The sequence below is a fragment of the Solanum dulcamara genome, chromosome 10 (assembly GCF_947179165.1).
Source record: "Solanum dulcamara chromosome 10, daSolDulc1.2, whole genome shotgun sequence".
In the NCBI taxonomy this organism is placed as follows: domain Eukaryota; kingdom Viridiplantae; phylum Streptophyta; class Magnoliopsida; order Solanales; family Solanaceae; genus Solanum; species Solanum dulcamara.
This window is the reverse complement of record NC_077246.1, coordinates 25,718,003-25,732,762: the sequence shown is the minus strand read 5'-3', so window position 1 is coordinate 25,732,762 and position 14,760 is coordinate 25,718,003. Positions and strand designations below refer to the sequence as shown.

Genomic DNA, 14,760 nt, shown 5'->3' with positions numbered 1-14,760 from the left:
ACCTTGCAGTGCAAACATAAGTGACTGTTTGTCTCTGCATACTCATCACAAAAAAAGCATCTAGAATCAATCCGGACTCCTCTCCTCTGTAAAGCTTCATGTATTAGACATGTTCTATTGATCACTAGCCAGGTGAAACATTTAATTTTGTTCCACCTTTCACCCATGGGCCTCTACTGCTCCAGTTTTCCCCAGGAGTTCCTTCTTATACAACCTATTCACAATGAACACCCCATCAGAGCTATATTTCCACCTAATAGTGTCTGGAAATGGAGAAGTGCCTACGAAATTTTCAGTCTCCTTCAACAGACTAAGCATCCCATCAATCTTCCAGTATGTTTCATATTTTCATGTTAGAACCTTTTTAAGACTATTCTGGTTTTCAAACTGTAACACTGCTAAATTGCAATATTCACTGAACAATAACAGTTACTTTGTAACAGGCACGACATACTGTTCTTTTGGGTGGCACGAATGGTGATGATGGGAATTGAGTTTACTGGGACTGTCCCCTTTTCAAATGTTTATCTTCATGGACTAATCCGTGATTCTCAAGTGAGTTCATGCTTTTAAGTTACTGCCTGAAGTGTATGTCTTTACTCTTCTAGATGCACTTTTTCTAGATAATTTGTTGATCGTGCTGGCTGATTTATTATTCAGTGGAATTACTTGTCCTGTAAATACAATTCCCTTCTATTTCGGTAAAATGTGCACTTGGTTGTTGCAAATTTACATTGGTCGTAAGCCGATGCGTTCAGTTAATTCATATTTCCCTGCTCTTCACAAGCTACTGTTTCAGCAAGAAGGGTATGTCTTGTAAAATCGTTTTACCACTTGAATAGAGTAACTTCTGCGGTTTTGGAGGAAAGTGAAGATTTTGTTCTTACCTAATTCATTGGTTGAAACAACCAATTTCTAAGAAGAAAGTTATTTCAGGCCCTGCATTGAGGTTTAAATTTTTAGACATTTTCCCGAACTTTTGGTTCATCAATATTTGGACTGATCGGCTCCAAGCCTGCAGTTTTTGTTAATGTTATGTATATATTTGTGATAATGAGTTAATTTGCTGAAATAATTGAATTTGGGTTGAACCTGCCCTGTCTGCATCTGAGTTGCATCCAGGACGCGTCCAGAAACCATCATTAGTTATGATAAGATCTGGATTCATATCTCCCATCCCATGGTTCATTTCCTGCATATATTGTAGCTTTAAACTTGTCAGAGCTCTGTTTCAGGGCAGAAAAATGTCTAAAACATTGGGGAATGTCATAGATCCCCTTGACACTATTGCAGAGTATGGCACCGATGCTTTGCGTTTCACTCTTGCCTTAGGGACTGCTGGTCAGGTTTGTAATGAGCTCATTTTTAGTCACTAAATCATGGATAGATATCTTCCTTTTTCTTCAATGGTGTCCACTTGGATGCTTTCATCAGCCAGCTTATGTCTTTGTTATAGGATCTAAATTTGTCCACAGAGAGGTTGTCCTCTAACAAGGCATTCACCAACAAATTGTGGAATGCTGGCAAGTTCATATTGCGGAATTTGCCTCGTCAAGATGACACTCTTGCTTGGGAAGCCTTACGGGCCCATAAGGTTTGCTATATGTTTCTTTACGACATCTAGCTTCGAGATCTGTGGGTCGGAAGCAGTTAGGCACTAGTGAAATAAGAATATTTGAAAGAGAAGACATATTTATTGAAAAAGAGATATTTATGAAAGAACTGAGATAAGTATTGTAGTAAGACAAAATGAAAAATGCATTAAATCAGAGATTGTCATTGTGTCAGATTAAGTTTGATGATCCATATTAACTCTGCCAGATTCAAATTGAGCTTCATGGTCAACATGGACTTGAAGACAAAATAGCTTAATCCTGGTTGTTGGCATAACTCTCAAACATGTCAATTTTTGTTTGATTTTGTTTCCAGCATAGACTGGAAACATAGAAAGTTTTTGCTGTTAAATAATTTGGTATATACCTGGGTCTCTGAATGTTGAAGTCCAGTTCTTCGAGAATTCTCAGATCTGCATGGCCTGCGAATTCACATCCTGGAACAAAGTTAATCCAAAATGATTGTGTTCCACTGAAGCCCCAATTTTTGTGGTGTTCAAATCAAGGTTTTTCGTTTCTATGTAGATGCTAGAGTGAGAAAATTGGTTTCTAGAAGTACAGTGGAATAATTTCTTCCATATATCTTAGATTGGTAATTTACCGAGAACTTTAGTCGTTCACATAAAAAATTATTAGTCATCCCAAGGTTTCTAAGGGTCCAGAGTTGAATTGTGTTTTAATTCCTTATTCTGTGCCAATAATATATCATTCAGAATTCTAATCTATTTCACTATCTACTGTTCTCTCAGTTTGATAATATGGAGTCTGTGCTGAAGCTCCCACTACCTGAATGCTGGGTGGTAAGATGATGTTTTTGATGCTTATTAAGACCAATATTGCATAGTGGCCCTATTTTAACTAGTTCTACACCATTCAGGTATCGAAGCTTCATGTACTTGTTGATGAAGTCACTGCGAGTTATGAGAAATTTTTCTTCGGAGATGTTGGAAGAGAAATATATGACTTCTTTTGGTCTGATTTTGCGGATTGGTATGTTCTTCCTAGTATTTTTGGTGCTTTTACTTGGTTTCCATGTTAGTCTTGTAACTCATTTATTTTATTAAGACATTATTCAGTATCTGAAGTCCTAACCATCTAGAACCGGAAATAACTTTTATTGAAGATTAATATGTAGAGAATGATGCTGATGGTGGGCAGAAATTTAATTAATAACTCTTCTTACACTAGCTGATCTAAAATTTGAAGTTTGTGGGATCTTTCAGCAACCTTAAGTTAATACTCCGTCCATCCCAATTTATGTGACACCATTTGACTTGGCACGAAGTTTAAGAAATAAGGAAAGACTTCGTTATGTATACCAAATTGCCCTTGCTTACTTTTAGTTGACTTTTCTTCACAATAATGTGTTAAGTTGGACCTAATAAGGATAAAATGGGGTGATGTCATTAAATAGTTGCCAAATAAGGAAAAATGACACTCTTTTTGAGACAGACTAAAAAGGAAAGGGTGTCACATAAATTGGGACAAAGGAAGTATACATATGACTGGGTTAACAGTCAAATATTTATAGATATTTAGTGAATTTCTTACTACATATACAGGATTAAGAAAAAGCAATTGGGTTCATGTGAACCCATAATAATCACTGTAGATCCGCCTCTGCAACACATTATCTAAAATCTGAACTAGAGACTATTTTGTATTGAAGAATAATATGTAGAAAGAATGATAGTGTTGGTGGGCATAGGAATTAAATTTGTAATTCATTCTTACGCTCTTGCATGGTGATTTGCCTTTTTCATGCTTGAAGAACTGGCCCATTGTCAGTTAAAACAAAGGTCATTATCCCAAGCCAGTACAAAAACTTAATGATATGAATTAGGTATATTATGATTAAAGTTAATTACAGTGATAAGAGTAGGTAAGCTTAACCGTGAAAAAATGGGTATGAATGAGTTTACTTCTCCTTCATCATGAAACTAGTTACCTAATTCTACCATGAATTTTGTCGCAACAAATTGATTTTTGGTCCGTTTGGTTTGAGCAGAATGTAAGAACCTCTGCATAACTGCTTACATCCTTTATCTCTTCTTTACTTACCTGACAGGAAGGTCTCTTGTTTTTCCTTGGTGAACTGGAATACACATAATTTTAACTACTAATGAACTTGGATAAGAACGCAATATACTTTTCTAATAATATACCAGTAATGTTCCTTAAAGGTGCAAACTTTAATGTCATGATATTTGTTGGTGTTGTAAATGGAGGAGTATTGTAGACTACATCTGATTTTTTAAAACACAAAATCTGGTCCTGGACAACTTTAGTTGCATTGTTTGCAAGGGTCAGGCGGAACCTGTTTGAGGTTTCGGTAATAGGTAATCTACATTTTGTTTGGTTCATATTAGTGAAACAAAAGGGAAGGGGGAGGTGGACATGCATGTTTATTCCCTAAAGCGAACTATTAACCTTCTCCCTGGTAACTTATTATAACTGGAGTTGGAAGGTGAGTAATGTTCACTTCTCCTTTCTGTCCAGTTTTAGAGGAGTTGAAAAAGCTGATGTATAAGTGTAAATTCCCTCCACTCTCCACTTGCTCTTTACTTCTGAATAAAGAGAAGACATAGAACTTACCTGTTCTGTTTCATTCTTTTTCTTTAATTCATCCTAGCTTCTTCCAGACCTTAGCCAAAGATGGTATATCTTATAGTTTATTTATCTTTTCTTCTGTCCCTGAATCCCTGTGTATTTTTCAAGGTACATTGAAGCTAGTAAAGCTCGTCTGTATCACTCTGGAGATCATTCTGTTGCATCTGTATCACAAGCAGCTTTGCTATACATTTTTGAGAACATTCTTAAATTGCTACACCCATTTATGCCTTTCGTAACTGAGGAGCTCTGGCAGGTGATCTGATATATCCCTTTTATTGTGCTTTGATCAGTCACTTCTACTGTTTTGTATCGGTATACATAATGTCAAATCCGATGATACAAGATGAGTGAGGATTATGCAATCAGATACTTATGAGAACTTACAATCTTTGGGGAAGAGTTTCACTCCAGAAGTCAGAATATTATAGTGGAATAACAAAATATCCATATTGTTCACCTCTTGGTAACTAAAGCTTACATGCAAATATGTGAGATGTGTAAATTATCTGAATTTAAGATGGTTTACAATGGGATTGGTCTTTTTCTGATTTTTCTTTGAGGCAACTTTGAAGGAGATAAAACTCGTTAAATAGAGTAGTTAAAACGAAAATCCGACATCACACCCCCTGGGGTGTGGCCTTTCCCCGACACTGTGCTGCTCTTTTCAAAAGAGAAGTGTAAAGAGGCTCTCGGTTGGAGCTTTACGCGCAAGTTGCAATTTTACTTGAGCTAAATAAAACGCTAATGAAGAAAAACAAAAGTTAAAATGTAATACAAGAAAATATTACTACGAGTACAAATAATAATTATTTGGACACAAGAATTGACCAAACTATAATTAAGCGAAATATACAAATTGAAAATCATGTTGATCAAGTTCACAAAGCATTTTAAGATTTTAACTTGATGAAGATATGTAGTGTTAACTTCTAAGGATTTAGTGGTAGTTTTCTTATTCTAAATCTCTAATTTCTTATTCCTAATTACTAACAATCCAACCAAAATATTTTCTTAACAATTAATGTATCACTTTATTAACTATATTTACAAGGGTGAAGAGGTGCATGCTTGATGCCAACTCTAAAGTGCCAACTAAGCGACGTGAAGCTCATAATGAGCACTTCAGTATGCTCCAAAGCTTAGGCACATCTTAGGCGAACTTTTAACAACACGGGTTAAATATCATTTATTGATGACAGCTAACCTCTGGTGAATGCATTCCCACCGCCCCAAAAAGAAAAAGGGAAAAAGAAATGAGCAAGTGTTTGGTATGAAGGAAAATGTTTTCTTGAAAAACAAGTTGGTTCGTATGTTTGGTTGGTGGGTGAAAAATATTTTCTAGTGTGGTTGGTGAACGGAAAATATTTCTCAGAAAATATCTTTCATTTTTTGCTAGAGAGTAGAAATAATTTTTAGGAAAATAGTTTCAAATCCGGAAACCAACCCCGATAATCAATCTGGGACCCAACCCCGACACCCGAACCAAGACATGATCTCAACGACCCATCAGGGATCCGACCCTGACACCTGACCATGGACCTGATCTCGACACTCTAATGGAGACCTGACCCCGGCTCATGACTCGAGACCCGACATTCGAACTAGGATTCAATCTTGACCCCAACACTCGAACCTGCATACGACCCCGATGATTGATCTGGGTTCTGACCCCGACACCTGACCCAAGACCTAATCTTGACTCCCAACTTGAGACCCAATATTCGAACTAGACCCAACACCCGGTGTTATCAAAGGCGAAAAGCACAAAAAAGCTCTAAGGTCTGTTGGTGCTTTAAGCGCAAAGTGCAAAGGGACAAAAAATACAAATATATATGTTTAGTCCAAGACTAATAATTATAAACATGAATGACAAATATATGATTAAAGAAATTAAAAAAACTACGATAAAGTTAAATATCAATTTTTTAGTGTCACTTCTTCAGAAGAGGCTCATTGGCAAGGAAACGTTTGCCTTAGAACCTTGATGACGACACTAAAGTGCACACAAAGCGAGGCAAGGCAATCAACATGTTTTGAGCCTCACTTCAGCGCTCAAGTGCACTTAAAGTTTGACTACACTACCAACATGGACACCCAACACCGATGATTGATTCGTGGCCTAATCTTGACATCCAACTTGGGACACGACCTCGACCCAGGACCCATCTTCCAAACCCAAGACCTAACCCCTACCCCAACCCAAGATCTGATTTCTGAACCCAACCCCGACACCTAACCAGGGATCCAACTTCCAAACCTTAATTTGACCCCGACATTGATACCCAAATCGAGACCCAACACCCAACCTCGATATCCGAATCAAGACCCGACATCAAACTGAGACTCAACTTTCAAACTGGGACCGACCCGGACCTAAGACCCGACTTCTAAACTAGGATTCGACAGCGATGCCCAACATGAGATCCAAAATTTGAACTGGACCCGACATCGACACACAACTCCAATGACTAATTGGGGGCCTGATCCCAACATCTAATTCGGGAACAAACCTTGACCAAGGATCCGACATCCAAACTCGAGACTCGACCCCGACCCAAGATACATATACCGAATTCGGGACCCGACCTCGACTCCAGACTACGGACTCGACTTTCAAACCCTAATCTAATCCCGACATCAACACCTAAATTAGGATCCAACACCCGACCTCAATACCTGAACAGAGACCCGATACCAAAACTGAGACTTGACTTTTGAACCAAGACCCGACCCCGACCCCAACCTCGACCCAAGACCCGAGTTTTAAATTGGGATCCAACCCCGACTCTTGACACTGATCCCGACTTCCAAACTGACACCCAACCTGACTTTCGAACCTTGATCCGATCCTGACTCCCGAATCGAGACCGACACCAGAACTTGAATCGAGACCCAACACCCGAACTAGGACTAGACTTCCGAACCGAGACCCGACTTGAGACCCAACTTTTGAAATGGGATCCAACCTTGACATCGACACCCGATCCTTACCTCGACGACCAATATGAGACCAGAACCCTAAACCTGATTTGGAACCCAACCTCGACTTTTGACCTTGAATTTGACTCGAAACCCCATCCTGACACCTGACTCTAGACCCGACACCGACACCTGACTCGGGATTCGACATCCAATCCTAACTCGGGATCTGACCCTGACCCCGACTCAATCTAAGATCGGGTAGTTGGGCCATGAATCGAGGTCGAGAGTGGGTGCCGAATCAGGAGTCGGATCTCGGATTAGTATCAAGAATCGATACCCGAGACTTGAGTTAGGGTGAAAAGTTGAAGTGTGAGGTTGAGAAAGAGTTTTGGAAAATGTTTTCCTTACTTTTGAAACGCTTATCATTTTCCTTAAATTTAAGGGAAATAAATGATTTGGAAAACATTTTCCAAAACATTTAAGCCTACCAAACATGAGAAAATTGGAATTTTCCGGAAAATGTTTTCTTTCATACCAAACACACCTTAAAATTTATCAATACTCACTTTTCACACAAGGTCACAAGTATATTCTGATAATCTTGCATCCTAGTTCTTTTCCATGTTAATTTTGCTATGTTGTATTTTAGTATAATCATGTCTGTGAAAGGCCCCCTGCGAATCTGCACTATCAATTGAAATGGTCTGCAAAAAAAACTATCAGTTGTTGATGTTGCATGACCTTCCACCTAGACTATCAGATTCCCTAGCCCCTAGCTTCTTGTTGTTGATTTTCTGAAATGCATTAATATCTTAATCAGTCAGCTGAAACTGGTAAGTCATTCAAACTATGACTTATTGATCGGTTTGCTTGTGTTCTTGATCTGAGTCCTTTCACTTTTTAGTACAACTAGAAAATAAAATAGACTGCATAATTTGGAAGTGGTAGTAAATAGCGGATGAAATATTGTCAATGTTGAAGCTGATATAAATTTCTAATTGCGTTCAAAAATAGACAAAGTGGAGACATGACGTACCTGTTTGTTTCCAATCTTGGTTAACATTGTAAAAAAGTTAGGATTCTAATATGAACTTCAATGCTGATGATACTGTTCAATTATTCTGCATATATTTCTAAATACCAGCTTTATTTGGCCACGGGCCTACTAGCTGATGAGGGTGCAAGTCAGTAACTTGGCCTGCTCCAAAATTTGGAAAATCTTATAAGAACATCTAGTTTTTGCTTCAATAGCGAAATAGCTTAAGGGTACATGCTGTTCTCATTGCAGTTTGACTCTCCTGTTTCTGCAGGCATTACCCAGTAGAGGGGAAGCTCTTATAGTATCTGCGTGGCCACCTATTTCACTCCCCAGGAATATTGATTCCATAAAAAAGTTTGAGAATTTACAGGCATTGGTGAGTTTGACTTTCAGCTTTTTTTTGTCCTAATTTTAATTTCATCTTTAATCTTTGTTATCCTGAATAATATATTCCATCAATTCAGACTAGAGCCATCAGAAATGTACGAGCGGAGTATGCAGTTGAGCCAGCAAAGCTTATTTCTGCATCTATTGTTGCAAATCCAGATGTCATTCAGTATATCTCTGTAAGATCTCCACTTTATTCATTAACTTCTCTGTGATGATAGCTTGTGGACTGTATTCATGTAACTATTCTTTCTGAAACGTTGTGGCTATTTGTTCTTTTGGTATCATTTTCCTGTGTTACTAATCAAAAGAACATGACAAAATGAAGGCACACTTAAAATTTTTGGACCCTTCGATTTTATAGAAACATAAAAAAAGGGCAGCCCGGTGCACTTAAGCTCCCGCTATACGCAGGGTCCGGGGAAGGGCCCGACCACAAGGGTCTGTTTCGATTTTATAGAAACATATTTGATAATTTATCTAAAAGCATCCTTGATTCATAAACTCTTTAAATCATCATGCATGCATAATCCTCAAAACTTGACTTCATAAATAAAATATTCATATAGCATGAGTTCATGTAAAAATCCTTTGAAAACATGTAGTTGTGATCAAATCATGCATAATAAGGTAAATAGGAATGAATAAAGTAGTAATTGATTGAACCCATAACATAAACATAGAAACCCTAGATTTTTGGATGAAATCATAAAGAGAATTTGAAGGTTCTTTGGGACTCCATGGATGAAAAGGGATCCATGGATGAAATTCCCACATACCTTGATGATTCCTAGCTTTGGAATTTGAAGAGGAGACTTGAAGCTTGAGGAGGCCTAATTCGCCGAGTCCGGAGCCAAAAAGGCAATAAAACTTTTCAAAAATTCCTAAACGGCATGTAAATTTTGGATGATACCAAAACGGTAAAGGCGCATGGTAATTTACGCCTTATCATTCACGCCGTTAACGCCGTTAAAGTAAGTTGGTGTTAATATTAATATATCTATGAATTTGAGCGACTAATATTTATTATTCAATACTAATATATCTATGAATTTGAGCGTCAAAAGTGAATTTTGTTTAACTTCAATAAATTTCTGATAGACTATAGAATAAAAGTAGAATTTTGTACTTAATTTTGTTTTAAATCATTTTTTTGGAAAGGAAGATATGACGAAGTTAATAAAACAACTATGAATCGCAATAATTAAAAATTTAAATATAGTAACACATATTTTAATCATAACAAGAAAAAATAAAGATATAATTTTTGCGTACTATAAAAAAATTTAACCATAATTTTAATTACTATAAAAAAATAATAATTTAAATTGTTTTAGTAAAATGTGAAAAAATAAGACAATGAAGAAAAAAAATAAATCATTACATTTTAATTACTTTGGTTAGTTATTATTATATAAAAGAAGAAATTATTTAAAGGGAATAAAGGAAAAAGAAAAAATAACGACTGATGTGACTTAAATAAGGCGCACGACGGCGTGCGACTTATATAAGGTGCATGACGGCGTGTGACTTACTTTAACGCCGTTAACAGCGTGAATGGAAAGGCGCAAATCACCCTGCGCCTTTACCGTTTTGGTATCATCCAAAATTTACATGCCGTTTTGGAATTTTTGAAAATTTTTGTTGCCCTTTTGACCCCGGACTCCTAATTGACCTTGAGAGATTCCTTGGAGAAGAAAGCTCAAGAGTTTTTGGGGTGAATGAGTGAATGAGAATAATTTGAAGGGTAAAATCAGTTATAGGACTTAGGAATAAACTTAAAACGACGTAGTATAGGTATTAGAAGGATAGGAAAAGACTGAAATAACCCTGGAAAAATAGCTGACAGACAGATTTTACGGGCGACTTATACGGTTCGTCGTCAAAGGTCTCGTGGAAATCAAGGAAAAAATCCAAGTCTCTGAAGTTAAGTCTACGGCCACTCTCTATGGGGGCCATAAACATTTTACGGTCTGTAGACCCTCTCGTCCTGTCCAAGCTTCAAAATTTCAACTTTCTGAACTTTCATTCTATGGTCAGGTCTACTATCTGTGGATCCTTACACGGGTCGTACTAACCTTCCTTAACCCAAAATTTCCCCAAGTGTAGTGGTGTGGTCTACGGATCCTTCTGCGGTCCGTAGAACCAACCACGGTCTGTGAAACACATCAGTCCTGTTGGGCCACAAATCCGGGCCTCTGAAGAATGATCTACGAAGGATCTATGGTCCGTGGATCTCTTTACGGTCCGTAAGACCTTCTGTGGTCCGGACTTAGGAAATTTCCTATTTCCCAGGCTCATCTGCGACAACCTTCTACGGACCGTAGAGCCTTGTGCGGTCCGTACATGGCCTCGTACAAACTTGCACCAGCAACTTTTCTGCATTTTTCTTTCCAAATCAACTTTGCAACTTTTGCGGTTTTACAGTTAGGAGTCCTTTTATTATTGTTAGAGACTTTTATGTCAATGTAGGAACAAGTGCAAGTTTAGAGAACCTCTAGGTTTTAAGTTTGCTTGAAAAGACACATTATCTAGTGTTTGAGTTGTTTGGCCTTGAATAGATCTCAAGGATTAAATAAGATTCATCTTGCTGACCCCAACTTTATTTGACGTTGGGTTATATTTTCTTATTTGAGACTTGGGAGGTGTAAAATCTCAGTCACCTTGCAAGGCCATTTGGGTTGACAAAAGGATATCGAGAAGGTTCAGTGATTGGAAGGTTTTGGCTTTCATATTACTTTATGAGGACCCCAAGGGATGTAGGTTGAGGAAGTGATGCACCCTTTTTGTATGTGACAGGTAGAAAAAGTGTTCTGTAGTGAATTCTCTGAAATTTATTTTGTTACAAGATACCAGATAGACTTAAATTTAGTTAACAGATGTAGTACAGCGATGCTCCTGCTAAGAAATTACCTTAGCTACAACTGGTGCTAACCGCTTATGAAACAAAGTTAACTGGATGTGCTGTTCATTATGTGCCTCCTGAGTCAGTGAGGTCAGCTTAGCACAAGGTGACCATATTATAACAGATTTGTCACTTTTGTTGTTCTCAATCTTGTTCTGTATTGAACTGCATTTTTCTTACCAGAATTTTTTTGTATGCCTATCTAGATTTAAACACATGGCTGTCACATAATGCAGGGAGAAAGAGATGTTTTGGCTCTTCTTTCAAGACTGGATTTGGGAAATGTCAATTTTGTAGAATCTCCTCCAGGTATGCCAATTTTGATATCACACATGAAAGGTTGATAAACCCTGCGTGGGTTAGAACATTCTAGTTTAACGTTTGTTTCCTTGTAGTGTTATCTTACTATGAGATGAATTGCAGGAGATGCAAATCAGTCTGTCCACATTGTTGCTGGTGAGGGTCTGGAAGCTTATCTTCCTCTATCAGATATGGTGGACATCTCTGCTGAAGTGCAGCGTCTCTCTAAGCGCCTTGTCAAGTTGCAAGCTGAATATGATGGACTGATGGCTCGTTTGAGTTCTCCAAGTGTGAGTTCTCTATTTGCTCATTTTGCTAGATAAAATTACATAAGAATTTGGTACAGGAAAATTCGAAGAAGGTTAAATATGATAGGGGCAAATGTGGACAGATATTGCAAGTTTGAAATAAATATTTCCTACATTTCCATTTATTTCATGAAAGTGGGGTTTTCTCTAATACTTTTTGTGCATACATGATGCATACCATTATTTCCTCATTAGAATTACGGTTACTATAGTGCAATTATGCAAATTTGCTTGTGAATGAATTTTAAAATACCTGAATGCAAAATTAATATTCTCATGTTTCAAAACATATCTCAAAAAAAGAACATTCTTCTTGAATGTCAAAACAGGATATAGTTAAAATCTTACAATATTATGTCCTGCTCCTCCATTTTCAGTTTTCCATGTCAGGGACCTTACAGAGTTGCTATATGCAGTTTGTAGAGAAAGCTCCTGAGGATATTGTTCGTGGTGTCCGAGAAAAAGCAGCGGAGGCAGAAGAGAAGTTGACTCTAACTAGAAACCGCCTTAATTTCCTCAAGTCAAAAGTTTTGATTGCGAATTAGTTTCATTCAAACGATCCTTATCACCACTTTCCCTAATTCAGCCCACTAGAGGTGCACTACAATATATTCTGAGCTTTTTGCTCGATATCAAGATGAAATAGCCTCTTCTGCAGGAACTAGATGGTGCAGATCATCTAATTGCATTTTTCTAAGGCCATTTCCTTCATCTTTCTGCAGCTCAACCAGCAGTTCAATCAGAAGAGTACTGATTTACTTATTCAGTGGATGTGCTTCAGTCTTTGGACAATGCCATGAAAAAAAAAACATCAAGTGGTGGTTGTAGATGATAAAATTTGTGTCAAGAAAATAACGATAAAGACAGGAATATATCACAGCTATTGTACTCCCTCTGTTCAATTTTACTCGTCATATTTGAACTTGCACACCCATTAAGAAAACAATAATCGACATGATTATTCTACCACTCTAACCCTATTAATTGATGTTTAGCATTAGGTTTTGGATTTGGAGGATAGGTAATTAATGCTAAGGGTAAAACATGAAAAATAACTCTCTTTTTTAATATGTTAAATGTGAAAAGTAAAAGTGAATTTATTTTTGGAATAGTCGACAAGTAAAAGTGAATGGAGGGAATAGTAGTGTTACAATCTATATGAACCATCTGATTCTTTAATATATATATATATATATATATATAAATCAAAAGTTTTTGAGCTTGATCTTGAATTTTTGTCCTGATCTTTAAAATTTGTAAATAAGTACTTATGCCTCAGTTGTTTACACTTAATGGAGATTTAAATCTAAATGGTTTTAGAGAATAGATCATTAAATGTATTTGTTTTTATTAAGATTTAAGCACTTAATTTGTCTGAATATGACTTAATTATCAAGATCTGGAACAAATTCTTAAAATTAATTAAAAGATATTCATATCGTAACTGTTATATCGAAAAATGGACGTGGTTTAAAATTAATTTCATCTTTTTAGAAAAAAATCAATTTTACTAAAAGAGGAGTCGCCACTTAATTTTTTAAAGAAATTAAGAAAACTTAATTTAAAAGACCCTAACAGATTTAAGTCTTAAAAATTTTTAAAAAAAGGGTACGAGGTTCATATTACTATTTTAAGAAGGTTTTAGCATTTAAAATAGCTGCTAACATGTGGTTATACAACGATTTGAAAATTATTTGACTAACTTTGGGAAAGATTAATTTAAAAGGAAACGAAGACTTTGAAATTATATTTTAGAAAAAAAATAATAAAACTTAAACATTTGATTATAATATACATGTATATATATAAAGTAAAAGTTTATCAATGACTAAGTAAATGTAGAAAATCATATTAAGAATAAATTAACATGAATTGGTTTATCCTTAGGGGAATTCAATTAAGTTAAATCAAACTAATCAACTTCTACGTTAGTATAAACAAACGCAAATAAATAAATAAATTATTACAACCCGAATTAAATATAAATGAATAAAGTATGAAAATTTGATCCAACACTTAGTTTCTGTAAGCCTGGACTAAGTTATTAGGCCATCTGCATTTTGGGCCTTAAGCCCAATTCCATTATATATCGCAGCTGTATATACACTGTATTGAATTGTATATACACCATATACCGCGTGTTTGTTTCCTGTAGATGCTGTATATCACTGTATATCATTGTATATCACTGTGTATCAGACTGTATATGCATTGTATACAGTTTTTATTCCTTGTAGCTGCTGCATATTACTGTATATACACTATATATAGTGTTTTCCCCCTGTATCTACTGTATATCACTGCATATATATTGTATATAGTATATATATATATAGTGTATATAACACTGTATACAGTTTTTACCCCATGTATCTATTGTATATCACTGCATACATATTATATACAGTGTATATAAAGTGTATATAACACTGTATACAGTGTTTTTTCCCCTACACATACTATATATCATTGTGTATACACTGTATACAGTGTATATACAGCATATATAACATTATTTCTTTACATCAAATTGTATACACACTGTATATCAGTGTATACGGCACTGTTTTCCGCTTGTATTCCATGTATACAACCCAATATCAATATTCAAATCATGAATATTACCTTTTTTTCCATGTATCAATTTTCAGTCATTTGATCAAGATGATAAGA

General features: G+C 36.2%; 1 protein-coding gene across 3 annotated transcripts in view; it reads left to right on the top strand.

Moving 5' to 3' along the window:
* The window catches only part of LOC129870024 (valine--tRNA ligase, chloroplastic/mitochondrial 2), a 41,205-nt gene extending 28,152 nt beyond the window's left edge, over positions 1 to 13,053 (top strand). For all 3 annotated transcript variants that reach the window (XM_055944588.1, XM_055944589.1, XM_055944590.1), the window contains 11 exons: positions 444 to 555; positions 1,236 to 1,346; positions 1,457 to 1,594; positions 2,363 to 2,413; positions 2,491 to 2,603; positions 4,332 to 4,479; positions 8,459 to 8,563; positions 8,652 to 8,753; positions 11,716 to 11,788; positions 11,903 to 12,069; positions 12,504 to 13,053. In XM_055944588.1, coding sequence (XP_055800563.1) covers positions 444 to 555; positions 1,236 to 1,346; positions 1,457 to 1,594; positions 2,363 to 2,413; positions 2,491 to 2,603; positions 4,332 to 4,479; positions 8,459 to 8,563; positions 8,652 to 8,753; positions 11,716 to 11,788; positions 11,903 to 12,069; positions 12,504 to 12,632 — 1,249 coding nt within the window. In that variant the 3' untranslated portion in view covers positions 12,633 to 13,053. The remainder of the gene's footprint in view (positions 1 to 443; positions 556 to 1,235; positions 1,347 to 1,456; positions 1,595 to 2,362; positions 2,414 to 2,490; positions 2,604 to 4,331; positions 4,480 to 8,458; positions 8,564 to 8,651; positions 8,754 to 11,715; positions 11,789 to 11,902; positions 12,070 to 12,503) is intronic.
* The last annotated feature ends 1,707 nt before the right edge of the window (positions 13,054 to 14,760 follow it).